This window comes from Mus caroli, unplaced genomic scaffold (genome assembly GCF_978045245.1).
Source record: "Mus caroli unplaced genomic scaffold, Mus_caroli_1 scaffold_1, whole genome shotgun sequence".
Taxonomy (NCBI): Eukaryota; Metazoa; Chordata; class Mammalia; order Rodentia; family Muridae; genus Mus; species Mus caroli.
Genome location: NW_028227256.1, coordinates 187684199 through 187705241, shown reverse-complemented (window position 1 = coordinate 187705241; position 21043 = coordinate 187684199). Strand labels below are relative to the sequence as shown.

General features: G+C 51.0%; 2 protein-coding genes across 3 annotated transcripts in view; one reads left to right on the top strand and one right to left on the bottom strand.

Annotated features, from left to right (window-relative positions):
• The window catches only part of Smyd2 (SET and MYND domain containing 2), a 41464-nt gene extending 34400 nt beyond the window's left edge, over nt 1-7064 (top strand). The window contains exons 8-12 of the mRNA XM_021167841.3: nt 1107-1217; nt 2320-2440; nt 3635-3809; nt 5412-5520; nt 6689-7064. Coding sequence (XP_021023500.1) covers nt 1107-1217; nt 2320-2440; nt 3635-3809; nt 5412-5520; nt 6689-6769 — 597 coding nt within the window. The 3' untranslated portion in view covers nt 6770-7064. The remainder of the gene's footprint in view (nt 1-1106; nt 1218-2319; nt 2441-3634; nt 3810-5411; nt 5521-6688) is intronic.
• A 3731-nt stretch (nt 7065-10795) lies between these two features.
• Nucleotides 10796-21043, bottom strand: part of Ptpn14 (protein tyrosine phosphatase non-receptor type 14) — a 149199-nt gene continuing 138951 nt past the window's right edge. For both annotated transcript variants that reach the window (XM_029477885.2, XM_029477888.2), the window contains exon 19: nt 10796-17615. In XM_029477885.2, coding sequence (XP_029333745.1) covers nt 17487-17615 — 129 coding nt within the window. In that variant the 3' untranslated portion in view covers nt 10796-17486. The remainder of the gene's footprint in view (nt 17616-21043) is intronic.

The following is a 21043-nucleotide window of genomic DNA, read 5'->3' as shown; positions in this document are numbered from 1 at the left end:
CAGGCTGTTTGAGCCTTGAGTGGTGCAGCTGGGGTGGCCTTTGTCGCCATCTTCTGGAGGCTCTTGTTGGTTGCATTGTGTACCTGTCCAGGGAAGGGTAGATGGGTGCTTCTCTGTCTTGGCTGACACGGATTGTTCACGTAACTTCAGTTTGGGGAAGTTGGTCCTTCCTGGGTTATTCGCCCTCTAGATTCCTGGCATTAGATGGAACCAACATATGCCCCAGGCTTGCTTCTTGAGTCAGGAGTCACTTACTACCACAGCACCTAGCCCTGTACTGATGTCCCCAACTGCCTGGCTGGCCCATGGATCCTGCCAGGCTGGTGACTTTCAGACAGTGCCTGGTTGTGTGGGATGCAGGCATCCCTGTCCCCATGAATAGGTGATGGATACTGCCACATGTGTCCAAGGATAGCTATAAAGTCCCTCTAGCACAAACTCATAAATGCATTTAAAATATTATGACGTCTTTGTAATTTTTTTTAAAAACTCGATTGTATGCTTCTCAAGTGAGAGCTATATACATAAAGGCATCATACTGCATTGTCAAAATGTTGTGCATACCCAGAAGGGCTGGTGCTGCAGGTCTTCCTTCCAGACCTTTCTGTAAAAGGCAAAGCCAAGAGAACAATGGGACCCAGAGTGACTGCTTCTGTGTCCAATGGCCAGCAGGGTCACAGCTGCTGCTGTGCATCCTGGAAGCCATGTGTGCCACATGGCCCCGGAGCCACTCAGAGCTGCCCCAGCCTCCAGCCCTTGCTCAACCATGTGATGTCAGGAGGAAGGGTGAGCAGATCAGGGTGTCTAAGGCCCTGTTCTCCCCTGCGCATGCCCAGCCTTGGCCTGATCCTTGGTGAGGAAAGGTGAAGGGTCGTTCTTGCTTAGTTGTCAGTGTAGGGACTTAGCCTATAGACCTTCTGGTCACCTCAAGGAAATGAGCTCCACAGCCTCTCAGCCACAGTGAGCCATGTGACCATCAGTGTGACTGACCCTCAGTGGTGGCTCTGCTGGGCCTGTGGCCTCGCTCCTCCTTCAGAGGTTGGCAAAGCCGTGCTAGAGGTAGGAACTGCGTTCCCTATTGCAGACCTCTGGCTCTCACCCCCCAGGTGTTCACCAGCTATATCGACCTGCTATATCCAACAGAAGACAGGAATGACCGGCTAAGAGACTCCTATTTCTTTACCTGTGAGTGCCGGGAGTGTACGACCAAGGATAAGGTCAGTTCACTGATGGGACAGAAGAGGGTCCCTGCTCCGAGCCCTCCCCAGCCTCCCCTGACCTGTCTCCCAACACAGCGGGTATTTTAATCCTTTTAACCCATGTGGTGTGACAAAGTCAGGCGGAGGGAATCCAGATAGACGAGGCCCTGCTGTGCCAGTGGGAGACCTGCTGGGTTCCCGTTTCTTAGAAAGTCACCTGAGCTGTGAAGATGGCCTCAGCAAAGTGCTGTCTCTGCAGGAGCCTGAGTTCAGTCTCCACAGCACATGCCAAAAAGACAGATAAGATGAAGTAAACTCACAATTCCAGCACTGTGGCGGGGAGGGGCTTGGGGAGGCCATAGGAACCTGCTTATGGGGTCCAGGCCACAGAGATAGTGTGTCTCAAAAAGCAAGGTGGGGGTGAGGAGATTGCTGGGGTGGGGTGCATATCTCCAGTGCCCATAAAAAAGGGCACATGTCACTCTGTGTCCCTGTAACCACAGTGCTGGAGTGAGTATGTATCGGGTGTAGAGAGAAGATTGTGGGGGTCTGGGGTTTACTGGTTACCAGTGTAGCTTCAGGTTCAGTGACAGGTGAGTGAGAGCACAGCGCACATGTTCTCCTCTGCCCTGCCTGGTTTTGCCAAGGCATGCCCCTGACACTCGTGCATGTGCGCAAAACCAAGGTGGATGGCACCTGAGGAATGACACCTCAAGCTGACCTCTGGCCTCCACTCAGGGAGGCACACACATGCACATGTACACACATACTCACAAAGTGCTTCCCAAAGAAATGGGAGGAGAAAGGCATCTGGGAGTCGGGCTCAGGCTTTTTGAACCTGTCACCAGGTCCTACACAGCACACTCTGTCGGTTTTCAGGGCCAGCCCTGCTCACTGCTCTGTCCTGACTGACAGACAGACATGGGCCCACAGAAAACAGAGTTGGGACCCTGCCTAGAGAAGACTGGTCAGAAACTCACCTTATGTTTTTATAAAAAGGGGAACAGAGTGTGGGGTTCCCCCTAGACCCAGAACCTCTGCATCTGTGGGGACACAGGGATGATTTGAGCAGCTCCCCCACCCCATGAGGGGGCGTCTCACACTGTGGTTTCCCCCTCAGGACAAAGCCAAGGTGGAAGTCCGGAAGCTCAGCAGCCCGCCGCAGGCAGAAGCCATCCGAGACATGGTCAGATACGCACGCAATGTCATCGAGGAGTTCCGGAGGGCCAAACACTACAAATATAACCTTTCTTTCTGTGTGGCCTGCCACGGGCACAGCACCGTGTCTCACTGACGGGGTGTGGTGGGACGCCGGGAAGAGAGAGTAGAGGGGAGGAGTAAAGTTTTGAAAGGAAGATGGTCTCCTGTGTGCTCGTGGGAAAACAGATGGCCCACAGCAGGGTGTTGGCTCTGCCAGGAGCGACTGTCCTCACTAGACTGAAGTGGTCAGGAGTGCCACATGGGGGAAGGCTACCTCCGGAGGAGCCATGTTGTTGATGTTTTAGTATAGGTAGGCACAGTGCTAAGAATGTTCCTCACCTCAGCCCCATCCACAGCACACTGGTAGTGGCCATTGCTACCAAGCCCATGAGGGAAGAGTTCCTTAGCTACACGGCCACGTCTCAGGGACACTGTTGTGGTGGCAGGACTAGGGTTTGGTCAGCAGAATCCGTGTTCTTCCACAGTACTGTGTTCTTAGGATTTGCATCCCAGAGGGCAGAAGAGGAAGCCTTTGTTTCCTTGCCCTGCTTCCCCCCACCCCCATCTTTCTGTCTTCTCTCATTATTAGGGATTGAACCTAAGGCCTTGCACATGCCCAGCATGTGCGTAGCAGGAGGATGGTAGGCTGGGCAGTAACTCAGGTGTTGCTTGAAGTCTTCAGGTTTTATTTTGAAACATGTCGTGTTTACAGGGCATGGTCCAGGCTGATAGTGAACACCTTCCACAGCCCAGGCAGGCTTTGAACTTGAGTTCCTAACTCCTTGGCCTCCTGAACAGCCAGAGTGGCAGCCTGCACCCTGAGGCCCTTGAGGCACATTGCTTCCTAATGCAAGAAACCTCTTGGGAGCCTGGGCTAGGGTTGCTCTCTGTACTTGGAAAATGTTTCTGTGCCGGCACAGCTTCCTCACGTGAGGTACTGGGTTGCTCAGGCCCCCAGCCTGGATGAGGATTTGAATTTAGCGAAGATGAAGGACTCCATCCTAGCTGTTGGTCCGTCCGCAGGGCCAAGAAGGCCTCTCTTTGTGTTTCCCTAGTTTGTTTCTTCAAGGGAATTTTGATTCCCTTGACTTCATTTTCCCCATCAATACTTTACCCTGGAGGGAGGGAGGGAGGGGGGAGGGGTGGGTAGAGGGGAGGAGATGGCCCAGCCTGCCCCTGCCTGGGATGCCCCACCCCACCTGGGATGCTGCCTGTTTTCCTTGACGCTTCAGCACCCCCTAGTGAGCTGCTGGAGATCTGCGAGCTTAGCCAGGAGAAGATGAGCTCCGTGTTTGAGGACAGCAATGTGTACATGCTGCACATGATGTACCAGGCCATGGGCGTCTGCCTGTACATGCAGGACTGGGAGGGAGCCCTGAAATACGGGCAGAAGATCATTAAGCCGTACAGGTGAGCGTCGGGCGGAACTGGGTGGCTTGCTCGGGGTGGGCACATCTGCATGCAGGTCCTGGGCTTCTCCCCACCAAGCTGGCCTCCTCTGTCCTGCCAGGGAGCTCCCTCCTGAGGCACAGTGTCACAGGCTACCCACAGAAGTCAGTCAGTCGTTCACATCTGTGCCACCTGCTTCTTCTGTGTTAAGTGACACTTTAGACCTGGTGAGTGGAGGCAGAGGGCGGGGGCTTCCCAAACCTCCTCCCACACACTGCCTGCTGCCTCTGCACACTGCAATCCCAGCTGCATTTCACCAGCCTCTAGGACTCACGGTCTGGCCGTGGCTACTGTCGTCTCCTGCTCAGTCAAATAAAACAAGATGAGATTCCCATTTGTAGAAATAATGGCTGAGCCAGAGAAATGGCCCATCTTAGCGGGTCACCAGACGTTAATGTGGGAGGTTGGAATGCACAGCACTGTCATCCTGTGTGGCCAGCCACTCGGAGGCTTAGACCCCTCACTGCAGAGCTCCCCAAGGCCTGCACATTAGGGGGATGAGCTATGGAGCAGTGTGAGCATTAGGCTGGAAGTCCCCTCCCCCAGAACATGCCTGGTGATCCTGGTGAGTCTAAGAGGACTGGAAACTTGCAGTGAGGTCGGCCCCCACATCCCCTGATCTCTGCCATCTGTTTACCCACTGTGCTCTGGATAGCCAGCAGGGGGAGCCAAAGAGGACACCAGGTGTTCAAACTTGCTCCTGGAATGAACCAAGTTGGAGACCTCTGACCTTTCCCTGGCCTGTAGAAGGATGGGGAAGTTCTCTGGCCTCAAACCTTCCTCTCAGAGAGGGACCCAGGCAGACAGCATCCCAGGCCTCAGATTTGTGGGGACGGTGGTCGGCGCTACACAACCCAAGGCTTCCTGTAGGCAGCACGCCTCCTCCTGCCTGGGAATTCTGTCTTCAGTCTTTGGGACAGAGTGTCAGCATAGACAGAATAGAGCACACTGGCCTGGAGGATGCACATTTTCCACATTTGCACACTCACTCACCCACAACGGCTGTATCCTGGGCTCTGGGCTCTGTTCCCAGAAAAATGGGTCGCTCTTGAGCAGACTCCATCAGGCAGACCTGAGTTTAAACCAGAGAGAAAACCTGAACTGGACACACAGTTCTGCTAGACAGCAGAGCAGAGTGAGAGCGAGAGCAAGACAGACAGACCAAGAAATCAGAGGGCTCAGGGTTTAGCAGACAGTTGGGTCCCTCAAATATATGTGAGTGTGCACATGCATGTGACCTGTCTGCCTAGTGGGAGGGAGGAGGCCTCTTTGCCGTCTGTGTGGAAGCAACATTTGCTCTGACATTTCCCTGGCGCCTTGGTCTGAGGACAGCTGAAACAGAGGAGTCTGGGTTAGGGCTGAAGTTGTGTTGATGCACGCTTCACGGTAAGCTTTCCCCATCAGCTTTGATGCAGCCTCATCCAAAAGGAAACGGTGGCGGGGCGTTCACAGTGCCTCTGATAGTGCACACTAGCCCACCACACACTCTACCCGGCACCGGGTGGGCTTTGGGGAGAGCCCGGCAGACTCTGACATGGTGACCTGCCATCTCTTCCTTCCCAGTAAACACTACCCCGTGTACTCCCTCAACGTGGCTTCCATGTGGCTAAAGCTGGGAAGACTGTACATGGGTCTGGAAAACAAAGCGGCCGGCGAGAAGGCCCTGAAGAAGGTACGTTTGGGGCTTAAGGCCGGGTGTCCAAGCAGTTAGTCAGGTCTGTTTCTCATGTGCCCTTGTGCCCTGGGAGGCCAGTGGCTGCAGAAGCTGAGGGTGACTTGCTGTGGACTCCCCTCTGGTCATGTCATCCTGGGGTGCTTTCAGCAGGTGGAGGTGGTACCCGATACTGAGCCTTACCCTTGGTCTAGCCCAGGCCCTCTGGATAGGAGTGCACGTAGCAAGAGGGCTGAGCTAGGATTGCTGTGAAAAGAGTTCTACTCTCCACTTGCCTGCCTCTTAGGACCGAGAGGCCAATACCTAGTCTAAAGTCAAAGGGTTGGATCTGGAGAGCCACTCAGTGTGACTGCGTGGCCTGGGGAAATTCTAAAATGAACTTAACCACCACCCCCCATTCATCAAAGCCAGTCATATTTACAGTATTGAGATAGCCTTTCCGAGTTACCTGAGGAGTCTAGGGTGTGTGGTGGTCCTTCATATAGGACCTTTGACGCTGGAAGCTTTAATCTCATCAGCCATGCTGGGACCGAAACACCTATGCAGAAAGTGCAGGGACTCCCACGAGTTTACCATCTATTGCGTGTGCCCGTGCTTGCTCGCATACAGGTGTGCTTATAAATATGGAGGCATGAAGACGACCTCCTGAGATATGGAATCTCCTTGTGTTTTACATGGACGGTAACAGCACAGTGTGACTTCAGAGTTGGTCTGTTGCTTCACTTTGTACAAATAAATAAATACTGCAGCCACAGACTAGCCCAGTCCCCACATCTCCCAAAGCGTCTGTGGAGATTAAAGGCCCAGGGTCCCACTAGGATAAAGTGTGAGCTGTGTGGTTTTCTGTTGATGTCACATCTGTTTTCTCAGTGACACCAGGGAAGAGCACCTGGTTAGGTCACCATTGGAATGCACCATGGCGTCCATAACGCCTAGGACAGTGGGTTCAGAGCGTGTGGGGACGACGTGAGCCCTTCTTTGTCTCTCCTGAGTATGTTTGCAGGGTGAGGAGGAGCCTGTGAGAGGTGGTTTGCCCGCCAGGCTCTGAAGCACTGACTGGCAGCATGCACCCCTGCTGGGCTGGGTGCTGTAGGCTGGGACTGTGGGACAGGCAGCAGCGATGTCAGATGTCGGGCTCATCCACCCCATGTCCTTTGCTCTGCCCTAGGCCATTGCCATCATGGAGGTAGCTCACGGCAAGGACCATCCATACATCTCTGAAATCAAGCAGGAGATTGAGAGCCACTGACTGCACCCCAGCTTTCCGTCTGCAACCTCACTCACAGGACTTGAATATTTCCGACCTCACGGGTCACCCCAGCCCTCTGCAAAGCCTTGCCGTGCTATGTTTCAGGTTCACGTTCAGCTCTGACCTTAAGTTCATTTCCAGTGCTTGCCTTCTCTCCAAGGGCCATGGCATGAGCTCACAGAATATATATTTTGGGCAGACTGAGCTTTAAAGATGTAACGATTTTTCCCTCTGTGCCTGTAGGAATGCTCTGTGGAGCTGACCGAGGAAGAAAATAAAAGAGCCAGTCATTGAAGCCTTGGTTTCTGGATGTCTATGAGGATGCTGTGGGTGGGGGCGGTCCTCAAGCCCCGTTCTCTGCCCGGGAGTGGGTTAGTCATCTTCCATCTGCAGTTATTGTCACAGAACAGTGACTGGAGGAAGACAGCAGGCAGGAGGGAAGGTGCAGGGCGAGGTCACTGGCCTGGGCGCACCTCCCTGGCACTGGACTTGGCCTCTCGCAGGCTTCCCCTTGGAACCTTCTGGAAACGCTTGGCTGAGCTTTGTCTTCCTGACACCTCCCCTCTCCTTCTGGGGACGATTCCCTGTGTGGTTCTCTCCTGGAAAGGCTCCAGGGTAAGCTTGAGAAGGGGAAAAAAATTTTCCTTACCAACCATGTGTTGTGAGCAAACACTGGTCTCTACCCCCCACGCCTGCAGGAACCAGCTCCTTCCAGTCTGGCAGGCTGGACAGCAGTGGCCTGGAGCTCTTCATCGGCAGTCCCTAAGCTGAGGAGCCGCTGCCCCCAGGGCAGGGATGGTTCTTGTAGGAAAGTCTCTGTACTCCACAGAGAGAGCGACTTCCCCACAAGGTGACAAGTCATACTTAATGGGACCCTCTGCTTGTCTGTGATGCCACAGTAATGGAAGAACCCTCTGCATGTCTATGATGTCACCATAACCATAATGGAGGTCCCTCTGCTTGTCTGTGATGTCACCATAATGGAGGGTCTCCCTACTTATCTGTGATGTCACTGTAATGGAGGGTCCCTTTGCTTGTCTATGATGTCATCATAATGGAGGGTCCCTCTGCCTGTCTGTGATGTCACTGTGATGGAGAGTCCCCCTGCCTGTCTGTGATGTCACTGTAATGGAGAGTCCCCTGCCTGTCTGTGATGTCACAGTAATGGAGGGTCCCCTGCCTGTCTGTGTTGTCACTGTAATGGAGGGTCCCCTGCCTGTCTGTGATATTACCATGACTGACTGACTATAGACAAGTGTGCTTCCCCCTCTCCTATATATGGTCAGTTCTCAGCTTCCTGTACACACTTGGGTTTAACTGGTAGAATATTTTCTCCTGTAGGGCGCAGTCTTCCCATGAGCATCTCCTCTATGCAGAACACTTGTCCAGTGCGAGACTCAGACAGCCCTGTTCTTCATGTTGAGACAGTGTTTAAGCATGGTGATTTAGTGTCTGTGCCACTGCTGAGCCTCACACAAGCTTGGGCTGCCATCTTTATAACTCACAAAGATTTCAGTTTCTCAGTAAATTAGAAGAGTGTGTCCCACCCTGGCAGGGAAGCCACTGTAAAGGGAACTTTGTAAGATCTGTCTGCCCACCCCATGTACACTCAGGCAAACAAGGCAGATCCTGACATGGTTTTGTGAGCTGCCTTTCTGGCTTGACAGTGGCCAGCTTTTCTGCACTTAGCAGTTGTTCCCATTCTTTGCAGCGGTGAAGAGCAGCTGTCCTGATTCTCTCAGGACGAATATTCATGGTATGTGGTGTTACCTGGTTCTTTTCTGAGACAGGGCTCTCTGTGAAGGGAAAGGGAAGGTCTTGTGCGTTTGCCTGGAACAAAAGCAGTATCTTACCATCTCCCTCTTCACACTTAGCACTTTCACTCATTCAGAGAAGTCCAAGGGTTTTGGAGCTGTGTTTCAGGAACAAGAAACCCATTATACACACAAGTGCTCTCTCTCTCTCTCTCTCTCTCTCTCTCCCACACACACACACACACGCTCATGCACACCTTTCTAGGATCCTTCACTGGACATTGCCGTTTTTTTGCCCATGTCTTCTAAAACTTCCAATCCTGAAGTATATGGGGTGTTGATCTCCATTGGTGAAAATATCTGCAACCCCATTATTACAAATGGGGAGAGGCAGATTGCTTTCTATCTTTAAATGGAGAAAACAGCTTTTTCACCTATGTCTGAGATCTACCCAGGATTGTTTAATGTATTTAGTTTAGTTTCTGTTGCTGTGATAAAATACCCAGACCAAAAACGACTTGTGTGTGTGTGTGTGGGGGGGGGAGCTGGAGCTGGATATCTGGATGTTCCACTCTACAGAGTATTTCCCCTCATACATCTTCACATCATCTTAGACCCATGCAAGTCTTTAAGACACTAAGAATTCTATTTGTGGGCTCGAGAGATGGCTCAGCAGTTAAGAGCACTGACTGCTTTTCCAGAGGTCCTGAGTTCAATTCCCAGCAACCACATGGTGGCTCACAACCATCTGTAATGGGATCTGATGCCCTCTTCTGGTGTGCCTGAAGACAGTGACTGTGTACTAGTAAAACAAACAAATATATCTTTAAAGAAAAGCAACTTAGGGGAAAAGGGTTTACAGAGGGTGAAGTCCATTGTAGACTAGGGGAAGACTTGGTAGTAGGCAGGGAAGGCAGTGTCAGGAGCAAGTGACAGGCTGATCACATCGAATGCACCCAGGACTGGGAGAACAGCACATGAGGCCCACCCAACCCCAGAGACATACTTCCTCCAGCAAGGCTTGACCTAAAGGTTCCATTACCTTACAAACAGTGCCACCAGAGGCCAGAAGAGGGCGTCAGTTGGATCCCCTGGAGCTGGCGTTACAGGCAGCTTACAGCCTGGTGTGGATGCTCAGAGCTGTCCTCTTGAAGAGCAGAGAGCACTCTTAAGGAGCCTTCTCTCCAGTGCCCACACCCAGTAACTCCAAGGCCTGGAGGCCTGGTTCCTTTTTCCGTCACACCCAGGGAGCCACCGCATCACAGCTAGTGACACAGGGAGGATCTATGCACTCGGATAGGGACGTCACAGACATGGCAGGTTCACTGATTTGTCTAGATTTTTGCCTCGAAAGGGTTTTGTCGCTCAAACATTCTCGAGTCCTAGATTTTGTGTTTTGTACAGCCAAAGAAAAATACAATGTAAGCTCACAAACACACTCCTTGGTTCCCGTGGGTACCTTTTCCTCACATTTAGCACGTGGTTCTGTGTGTGCACTTTTGCTTTGAGCGTCTTTATAATTTTTTTTCTTCTTAAGCTGGAGAAGAGGTTCTGCGGTTAAGGGTGAGCGCTGCTCTTTCACAGGGCTCGGGTTTGGCTCCAGCATCCCTCTTCCCAAGAGCTTGTTGGTTACCTGGGTGGCAGAAGGGACCGGGAAGGGAGGCTTCCTGCAGGTTCTCTCTGATGTGTGAAAAGGACCCATCCTGGCATTTGCTTCTTGTGTGTTCCCTCCCCAATGAAGACATGAGGAACTGCAAACAAAATCTGCATCAAGACCAGGTCGTGCAAGGGTTAAAAACAAAACAAAACAAAAAAGGCCAGGTGAAAATAAATAACATCAGGAGAAAATAAAGACAGGTTTTCCTAGAGGTCTTTGCCTATAAAACCCATCTTAAAGTAAGAGATGATAAGGCTGGGAAGATAGCCCCGTCAGTAATGTGTTGGCCTCGTGAGCGTGAAGCCCTGAGTTTGAACTCAGGAACTCGGCTTGGTGGCACGTGTGTAAACCCAGTGGAAGAGACAAGATATCCCCAGGCTTGCTTGGATCAGAAGTCCCAAGCCAGTGAGAAACCCTGTTCAAAACAATGAAAGAGGGGAATGGTTCCTGAGGAACAATACGCATGGTTGACCTCTGTCTCTACAGGCATGTACACACATGTGAATGCACACCCACACATGTGCACCCACACAAGCGGGCACATACAGAATAGGGGAAGCCAGTGAATTCAACTAGTGCAGGTGTGTTACAAAAACACAGGTATTTTCTCTCAAAACAAGGTTTATTGCATGTAGAAATCAATAGATATCTTTTACCAAAAACAAAAGGGGGTTAGAGTAAAGATCTCACATTTGTAAAGGCACATAGGAGACATTTTACAGCAATGACAAGGACAGAGACAACCAATACCTAAGTAAGACTTTGTAGAGAGAGGGAACAGTGCAACAGAATACTGTCAAAAGTCGGCACCCTACACCTCAGAGCTGTGTGAGGCTGGCGAGCGGAAGCTTGTTACCGAGAGACAACAGCCCATGGGACAGTGTGCATAGCTTTATTTAGGGCATTTAATGTTATTCACGTGACAGAGAGTCTCTGCCAAAGCAGTCAACGTGATCATCGGTAACTTAGGAAGGAATGTCCTCTGTCTCCTCTGTCCTTCCCCTGCCCTTAGGTGCAGTTTGCTAGGAGAGAGGTTTGACAGCCATCTCTGCCGAGGACAGAGCAGCTGCCACAGGCTGGGTGCTGAGTCCCAACCTGGAATGCTTTATATTTTCTTATTTATTTATTTTACCATTTACAATGTAGTGGGTGCTAGCCCATGTCCAGGCCAGCCCACAAAAGCCAACCACGTCTGGCATAGCACTGCATTCCAGCCATGATGGCTGAGGTCTGAGGGCTTCTGTGGGCTGACCCAAGAACCCTAAAAAAAAAAGCTGGTTTCTAAGCTGGGGGTGGGGGTGTCTATGCATCATTTCAAAATAAAACTATTAAATGTCAATTATTTTGGAGGAAACCAAAACTCCTGACATCGGACAGAAGCAATCAAAAGCAAGCATCAAAATACTGAACTAAGTGACTGACTAGTGAAGCAAACTAGCCAGTTATTATGTAACACGTCACAAAAGGTTACACTTTCAATAGTCATCTGCATATGTAACCTCCCCCAGGGAACCCTCAGCCAGGTCAGCTGACCACCAAGGGACATCATCTCTAAGGAAGTGTGAGCTTGTATCTAAAAGAATGGTTACAGAATTTTAGGACTACCAATAGTGGCAAGGAACTTCAAAGGAAATTGCAATAAAACTTTACAGCCTTTGAGTCTAAAAAAATGGCTCCAAAGGACAGTTTTCAGTTCAATGCTGAAGGTATTTATTAGCCAACACTGCACTGAAGGAGGCTGGAGCCCCAAAGAAATTCCGAGAACGCCAAGCGCGAGCCACCTGGCTACACTCGGCATTCCTGAAGGTTTAGTGGAGGTCCCACCCCAAGGCTCGGAAAAAAACCATCTAAAACAGCCTCTCCCCTCTCAGCTTTCTACCCAAAAGAGTTTGTGTCCCTAAAGGTAGAGGTTGGGGAAGAAAAAATAAAGAAGGCAGGGGGTTGAATAGATAGCTTACTATGCATTAGCTATCCATCACAGCAGTGTGGGGCTCCCTGGGAAGCCCTGAGGTGCACCTGTCCCACAGCTGACCAGGGAGACTGAAGCGAACAGTCCAGCAAGCCAGAAGTAGGTAGACTGCAGGTCACCACAGCGCTCTCCTCACCCCAAATCCTGCTAGGGGCACCTGAAAACAAACAGGAAGCCTGCTGCCCTCATTTCTATTCACACTAATAGCCGTCATTTTTTTTTTCCTTTCTTCTGGTACTGAGGGACAGTGTTGCCCCTTAGGACAGGAGGGAGGCCTTGTTGTGAGAAGCCTTCTACATGATTCATCTTGGACACTCATTTCCCAGATCCCATCCCACACCCCCGGAAACCACGGAAACATTCTTTCTTAAGAATTCCTCTGTGGACATTTTAGAGAGGTTTAAGACCATGGTCCTTTGCCAGATTTGACTTTTATAGGAGCTTCGTGGACAGGTAGGGTAAAATTTAAAAAGTGAGCTTCAGAGAGCTGGTCTGGAAAGCAAGTGAGCAAGGAAGGAAAGCTGGCGGCACTCTGGTGGACAAAGTGACCTGGAATGCAGACAGTGACGCCACCCGGGGCACCACCTCGTCCCCGCACAAGGACGCTCATGGCCGCTGCACAGCCCCGAGTTTGGCACTCACAGGCAAGAGAGACTGCGAGTGCTGAGCATGGGAGGAGCAGGCATGGGCAGAACTCTCTGCTCACAAGCATGCAGTACCAGGCGAGGAGTCCCCAGAGCAAAGACCCCACGTCACAACCCAATACAGGGAGCAGGAAAGGAGCCCAGGAGAAGTAGATCTCAAGGCTGGAGCACAGTCTTCCTGGGCGTTGCATCATAGTTTCCAATTCTGACATTGTGGCAGGGTTCAAAAAATTTATATGCCCAAAAAATTTTGGGTAAGAAATTCAGGGGTGATCTAACCTCTCTCTACTGTCCTTGGACAAGCTCTGAGTGCTTTTAGTGAATGATGGTCCTGCTGGCAAGAGTGTAGCCCAAGAGTCACTTTCTGTGCAACAGTTAACCATATTTAGGCTGGCATTTGCTCCAACCCCTGCCAGACAACCAAATGCCCTTTAATTTATCTCTAAAATGAGGAGGCTGAACCCAGCTCCAAACGGCAAGAACCGATCTCCAAACAGCAGCGCACTATCCATCCATGAGATTGAAGGGTGCCAGACCCCCAGTGCCCAGTGATGAACAGGCTAACGGGAACACGTCAGCGAGAGCCCGAGAAAGGTGATGTACCGTACTAAACGGCAAAGGTTACGAAGGACTGGACACACCCGGTGAAAACACTCACTTCCCCGAAGGTTATAATGGAAATGCAAAAGCTGAGAACAGGAAAGAGAGGATGAATGTGGACAAGCTGCTGGACAGTGTCCCAGCTCCCGTAGAATAACTGACATCTGGATAAGCTGGGTTGGCAGCATGTGCTGAGCACACCCTCATATTTCCCCAGACATGTGGGTACTACATTCAGCAGATGTCCCCGGAAAGGTGATTTGCCACCGAAGGACACAGAAGCGAGGTGAAGGCCAGTATGCTCAGACTGTAGTAACCCTCCGGGGCTAACTGTGACTGAGTCCACCCTCCAGGGTCAACGCATCAAGTTGTAGGTCATCGGGGGATGTGCCGTTCCCATGGAAGGCTCAAAGCTCTCTGCTAGAGTGAGCCGGAGCTGCCACTCGAGGAGAGAGAACATTGAATGAGAACCTGGTTGCTGGCTGCCTGGCTAGAGCGTTGACAAGAAGCAGCAGCGACAGAATCTTTGGTAAATGCAGAAGCTGAGGGCCACACGGCAGTGACCAGGCACTCCGTGGACAGCTCATTCCTAATACTGAGACAAAATGAATAAATTATTACAAACAGGGGTCAGGGCTAATCATGTTCGTTGAGTTTATTCTAGAATGACCTGGTATTCTTCCCCTCTCCACCTCCAGTAACTGGCACATCTTCTCCAAACATTAATCAATAAACTAAATTCACTCTCTCCATCAGACATGCCACTAAAGAGGGGAGAGCCTAAATGGCTCATGGATAATCAGGCCAGCCTGAGCTTCAAGGGAATGACAGAAGACTACATAGCGACACATCTGTCATCCCAGCCTATCAGCAATCAGGGGCACCTCCCAGCTTGACCAGATACAAGGCCAGCACAGCGAGGTAGCAGGGTCACAAAGAACCAGTAATGTGTCCACTAGCTTAGTTGTAGAAAAGACAAATGGCGGGCGTTACATCCTGCCTGAACTGGGGAAGAAACAGTTATTACGTATTCAGTGAGTCTGGAAATGCACTGCAGGTCAATCTACGTTAAACTAGAAAAGACACAGGAAAATGCTGATGGACAGGAGGTAGCTGCTGAAAGTGGAAGCTGAGAGAGGGCCGGGTATGGCTTGCTTAGAAGCTGGTGGTTGTGTCCCATGAGGACCATGTCCTGAAGCAGAGGTAGCTGAGAGAGCCCAAGACTGCGATGGGTGTTGGGGGGAACGGGATGACAGCTTGCTTCTAACCGTGAGTAATCCCTTTCTCATAACAGTACAAGTCTCCCAAAGTAAACACATTAAATCAAAGCTTATTACACGATACAGTCCACGTGAGATGCCCTCAGCCTCCCTAGCATCTGCGGCTCATCTCCAAGCGATCAGAGGAACCCACTAGCCTTCACCTCCATAAAGCGACCTACATGCCTGTTTGCCTGTTTTCTCCTCTTACTTCTTACTGAAAAAGGAGAATATGAGGATGTGCAGCCCCCTGACCCCTGGGATTCCACCTGAAGTGACTGCAGAGCCACCTAAGACCAGTCACAGCCCAGCTAGAAACTCCGCAGCTTCACCTTTAACACAACTCACGATCTCAGGGATGAAGACACCATGTTAAGCAGCCAGGATACAGAGACCCCTGAACCAGGACAAAGGTGGACGTAGGCTGATGAGTGTAAGTAAAAGAGTGTGGTACCACTGGGAAAACCTCCAAACCAGGGCCAGCGAGCAAGCAGTCCACTGCTCTGCTGTGAGATGGGATGACTTACTGGCTCCCGTTTTAATTTTGCCCCTCCTTCAAATCCAAACTGCAGCAATGGGCCCTGACAACTCCAGCTCTGGCCCCCATGCATCACAGGAAATCTTTCCAAAAGGCCTAACCAGATAACTAATTTAATACACTTTGCTTCAAGGTTTATTCCTTGGCTCACTTCCCAGATAGAAAGCATCTCTGGGCAATCATTATGCAGATGCCACTTTTTATGCCTGATGATAATTTAACCAGAGATCCACCGGGACTTCCTGGGGACGGGAAAGGAATTCGGAATGCTACTGAAGAACCAGAAGCAACGGTGTCTGAGAATGGAACACATACGTACTCGGGACACTTAATGTTCTCCTTTAGGTCTCACCATGTGTTCACTAGGAAGCTGGGTAGCCAACTGACATCTTCCCTCACCTTGTTCTGCTAACACAGGGTAGAAACAGCCCCCCACCCCCACCCCCGTGACCAGTGCAAAGGGGCATCATATCTCCTTGCTGCCCAAGGGAGATACATTCTGACCGACTACAGCTCAGAGACAACAGGAGAGGATCAGCAGCGTTCTTCATTGCATAAAGAAACCGTAAGTGGGACCGAATCTAAAGGGGAAACATCATCAAAGGAGTACACCAGATCCACAAGGCTTGCACACTTAGACTCCTTGATTCAATTTGCATGGCGGAAGGGAGGGTGGAAGCACCTCTTCTACAGATTCTGAACCCACAGATGCTGTATCAACATCAGCACCAACACCACCCCTGCCCAGTGTGAAGACAGCTTGGCTCATCTTCCAGAGGAGTTCATGGGGATTTTGCTGTCATAAGCATTCACTAGGGGGTGGAGACAGACGCCACAGACACACACTTTCTGTTTGGTCTTTTTCAGCTCAGGAAATAGGGAAAATGTAACTGTGGAGGAAGACCTGACACATTCAGTTCCACAAACTCACAGTTTAGAAAATTATACTCTGAGCAAAATTAGACATAAGCAGGAAACTGGGCTTCAAATCGAACATGGTTGATATCATCACTGACCAGGCTGGGCTACGCAGGAAAGGGAGGCGCTGGAAGGTTTTGTAGTAGACAGTCTCAGCATTCATAACAAGGGGCCATGGTGGCCCATGTGTGGTGGGACACACCTGACATCCGAGCACGTGGGAGGGGAAGATGTGAAAAATTAGGAGCCGTCCTCTACACAGCAAATTCAAGATCACCCAGGAGCTCTGCCTCAGGACAACAAGGAAGCTCCAAGAAGAACCAACTCAGCCCTCATTAGCTACATCCTAAAACCAAGCAGCACACAGTGAGTTGGACACAGCTGTGTACCTCCCGGGCAGGGCCCTACTAAGTGCCTGACAGCTCCCCAATGTGAGTTTCCTTAAGACCCTTCTAACAACTTAAGAACAGATAGGAAGATGGAATGTACCTGAACTTCATCTTCTACGTCACCATCCACCACACACGCAACATAGCGAAGAGTCCACACCGAAGCTACACCCAACTCCATTCCCACCCTGGTGGGTTATCTTCTCACAATCAGAATCAGGCAGAGGGCTGAGCTGTGCAGACCGCCTGGCCCAGGGCCACCAGACTACAGTGTTGTGAGTATACAAGACAAAGCAGCAGATACCCAGCCTGTCATCCATCACTGTATCAGACTTCTGAGCCAGAACAAGGGGTGAGAGAAAGGACAGCAGCGCCCCCATTGACCAAAGACAGCATCACCACCCTTGGAGGCACCATGCTCTCCAGCCAATTCCACCCTTCACCTAGGCTTCCGGAGAAAGATTGCTGAGGGCGAGGACAGACGTGCAGGAGAGACAAGCAAGCACCCAGCAAGGTGCAGGAACCCAGTGTGGGAAGGACTTTCCAGGACCTTGGCTCTCTCCCTTCCAGCTGAGGATGGCTTCTCTCTCTTGCCACTTTTGACTGGAGCATTACCAGTTTGCCTGCAACTGGAGATGCTTTCCCTTTATGCCTCTGTGTCTAAAATGTCCCATGGGGGCCACCACCTTCCCTCCCGGAGGCTAACACTGCAGATCAGTCAACGTGTGGTTCAAATGAGAAGCACTATATTATTGTGGGGCGGGGGCGGGGGAAGGGGGTGCATTATATAATAACTCACAGAACTTATTCCAAAGAGGGAAAAAAATAAATTATCTCATATAAAATAATACATGATGTTTGTGAGTAACTCTGGCTCCTGCCTGCTGCCAGCCATCCGCCTCTGGATGGGGGAGGCAGATGTTGTCGAAGTGGCGCCCCCTGCAGGACAAAGCTGGGTCCCTCCTCCAGAAGCTGCATCCCCGAGGAGATCAAATGAGCCTGGAATTCTGCAGGAACTGGACGAGGACTTGGTAGACGAACTTGTACTGCGCAATGGTCTGGATCATGAACATCCTCTGCTCCCTGAGGAATCGCAGCATCGTGGGCACCTCCACCTTCTGCAAGGGAACAGAAAGGGCACACAGGCTGAGACAGAATGCCTCCCCTGAGATCTCCGCTCTCTGCAGAGAAACCTCTGCCCACTGCGGACAACCAGGAAGGAGGACAACCAGGAAGGAGGCGGAGCTAAGGGTTCTGACCCTCCAGGGCTTTAGAAATCAGCTCTGTGCCAGGGTTGGAGACCCCTGTTCCTGGTGTGGTATCGTTCACCCGTGTTTGTGTGTGTTTACTCGTGTGGGTGAATCTGAAAGCTGTTTGCACTTACAGTGCAAGGTTCTCAAAGCAGTGGACTGTGGCGAATGCCAAATACCCACATCACAGCTACCAGAACCCCATCCTCACCCCACCCCCATCCCCACCTCCTACTACCACAGTGCCCCTGGCATTATGCAGAGCAGGGCAGACATGGTCCTTGACACACCATGAACAGCAGGGAAAGCCATACAGCACTGACACTGCAAAGCAGCCTGGAGACCAACCTTGATCTCACAGCCACCACCTCACAGCGGTGGAATCTCCCCTCACTCCCCCAGATCAACTGCTGTGAGTCACGAGAACGAGATAATGGTCGGGCAAGAGACAGCTCAAGAGGTAGGACTCCACACTCGCCACCAGCTCCGGGCGCCCCCATCGGGTGGCTCACAACCACGGTCAGAGCCGAAGACACTTTCCTCTGGCCTCTGTGGGCGTTGTACTCACACACATGCCTAACCTAGCATCTCCACGTGATTAAAAATATTTTTTTTAAATGAGACAAAAGGGGGGGAAAGTGTGGGGAAAAAGAAAAGCCACTTCTTCGTTGACAAAGATGAACGCTGCTAGAATCACAAACCAAAAATACAAAACACGCAAATCACCTCAGTAATTAGAAAAGGCAGGCTAAGCCGGGCGTGGTGGCGCACGCCTTTAATCCCAGCACTCGGGAGGCAGAGGCAGGCGGATTTCTGATGGCCTGGTCTACAAAGTGAGTTCCAGGACAGCCAGGACTATACAGAGAAACCCTGTCTCGAAAAAACCAAAAAAAAAAAAAAAAAAAAAAAAAGAAAAAGAAAAAAAGAAAAAGAAAAGGCAGGCTAAGCCGGGATGGGGAAAAAGGAGGCCTAACGGTCTTATATTCATTTGTTAAAAAGTCTTTGTTTAAAGAACAAACTTAATATGTTGGCCCTTCTCCTGAGAGGGAGACAGGAGTGGGAGGAGCCAGGCCTGAAGAACACACGGGGCGGAGCAGCTGGTCTGGTTGCCCCTTGGTCAACAGCAACCCTGGGAAACAAACGGGACAGATAAGGTTGGCTGTGCTAGCGCTGGGGGAAGGAAATGAACTGTGTGAGTCACCTTGCTATCGCTGAATATCAATGGGAACAGAAGTTGTTTTAGGACTGTCCCACACCAGCAAGGAATGTGCTGGCATGCAACTGGGTACTGAAGGAAACACACCACAGCGGGGACTGGGGGCACTGAGCCACGCTGAGCCTGGGGGGGAGCCCACCAGATCCCCGTTGGCTGCATCCCCCAATCCACACCCATTCTGCCCCAGGCTGGCTTTGATGCATGGTGAGCAACGTGATCTCCAGCCTTCCCAGAGGCTGTGGATGGGGCTCCAAAGAGCTAAGGACAGGGCAGTGTTAAATAAAGCTGCTTTTCAAATCTCCGAGTCTACGAGTACACGTACTAACACACTGAAGCATCCATTACACAGAACAAGAGTTCCCTGCTACACGATCTGGAACCTGAACAGCTTGTTGGAAACAGTGTGAAGGCAGGAAGTGACCTCAGAGGAGGAGAGCTTGCTTCCTGCCGTCAGACAGCTGCTTAAAGTTACACAGGACCAGCTACATCACACAATTGCTCTGGGCCTGGCTTTCCTCCTCTGGGCCTGGCTTTCCATAGAGCAGAGGTAAGGATGTCCCTTTATTAACCTTACAGGCTAGGGTTTGGGACCTGGTGTAAGGGTTACATAGCAAGACCCACTAAGAAGCACAAGAAAACACCCAGAACTGGGGGGCGCACAGCTCAGTGGTAGGGAGGGCACTTTCCTGACAGGTGTGAAGTTCTGGGTTAGCTCCCTAGAACTTTCACAAACCAACACACAAAAACGGAGACGCAGAATCCAAAACCACTGCCCCCACCCTGCACACAATCTTATGTGAATGAAAGCAGAGCTGCTGTCGATGGCTCTCACTGTAACTCCAGAGTCTATGGCAGCTCGAGATAACACACTCCTATGTGATTAAAACAAAGAACGGCCAATGCTGGCCCACATAGCCAGCCTGTGTGCTACATACACAATATATTGCCAAGCCAGACAAGGGCAAACGTCCCCAGATGAAAACTATACCTGTTGTGATTATAAAAAGACAAAGAAGTATAAGAATATATTCTATGGGGGTGTGGTGAGGTGTGAGGGAAGGGGTGCCTCGGTGGGACCATGCTGAGGCATCCCTTCCCCCTGAGGGACCAGCCACACGACAGTATAGTCTAGAATAGAGTTTATTCAGGACATGGAGAGGGGAGTTAAGAGGGTGGTAGAGGCAGAGAAAGGCAGAGAGAGGGAGAGAGTAGAGAAGTAGAGGCTGGTCATGACCACGTGGGATGGGGAGTGTGGAGAGAGGGGAAGCAAGAGAGAATCAAGTGGGAAGCAGGAGTAAGAGACAGAAGAGGGGACAAGTAGCCCCTTTTATAGTGGGCCAGGCCTACCTGGCTGTTGCCAGGTAACTGTGGGGGTGGAGTCCAGACAGCATACCAATAATACCATGAGGAGGACAATAACCATGTCCTACAGAGATGCATCCATCATCACACAGGATTCGGGCCAAAGCACATCCCAGAAATGCAGGACACATTGAACTACATGTGCCAGAGCCAGGTGCCACGTCAAACAACCACAACAGAACTCATCTGCCTGCTTCTGGAAGTGAGTGCCCACGGCAGTCAGGTTTGCTGGCTGTTTCTAGAACACCCTCATTTCTTCTTGTATTTAGGAGTCTACACACAGCAGTGAGCAGTAAGAGACAAGGCAAAGCTATAGATTCTGGAGTCCAGCTGGGAGCAACTGGTCAGCGGAGAGGAGTCGACCACAAAGCTGGTAGGAGCATGGTTCTGGTGAGAACTGGTACCAAGATATAGCACTCAGAGAGAGGCCTGGGACTGTGGTTCAGTTGGTAAATTGCTCGCCACAGACGTGTGAGGATCTGAGATAAATGTTTAAAGAACCATAGTTGTGAACAGTAACTGTACATGGTAGTGTGGACTTAATCCCAGCACTGGGAGGTGGAACAGGAGGAGCCCTGGGGCTCACTGGCCAGACAGCCTAGTATCTATTTAGTGACGAGAGATGCCGATGGTACCTAAAGGAGGCCCACTGAGGTTGAACTGTGGCCTCCACACATGCATGCACAGGTCCAAGTTCACTTTCCATCCCATAAAAACC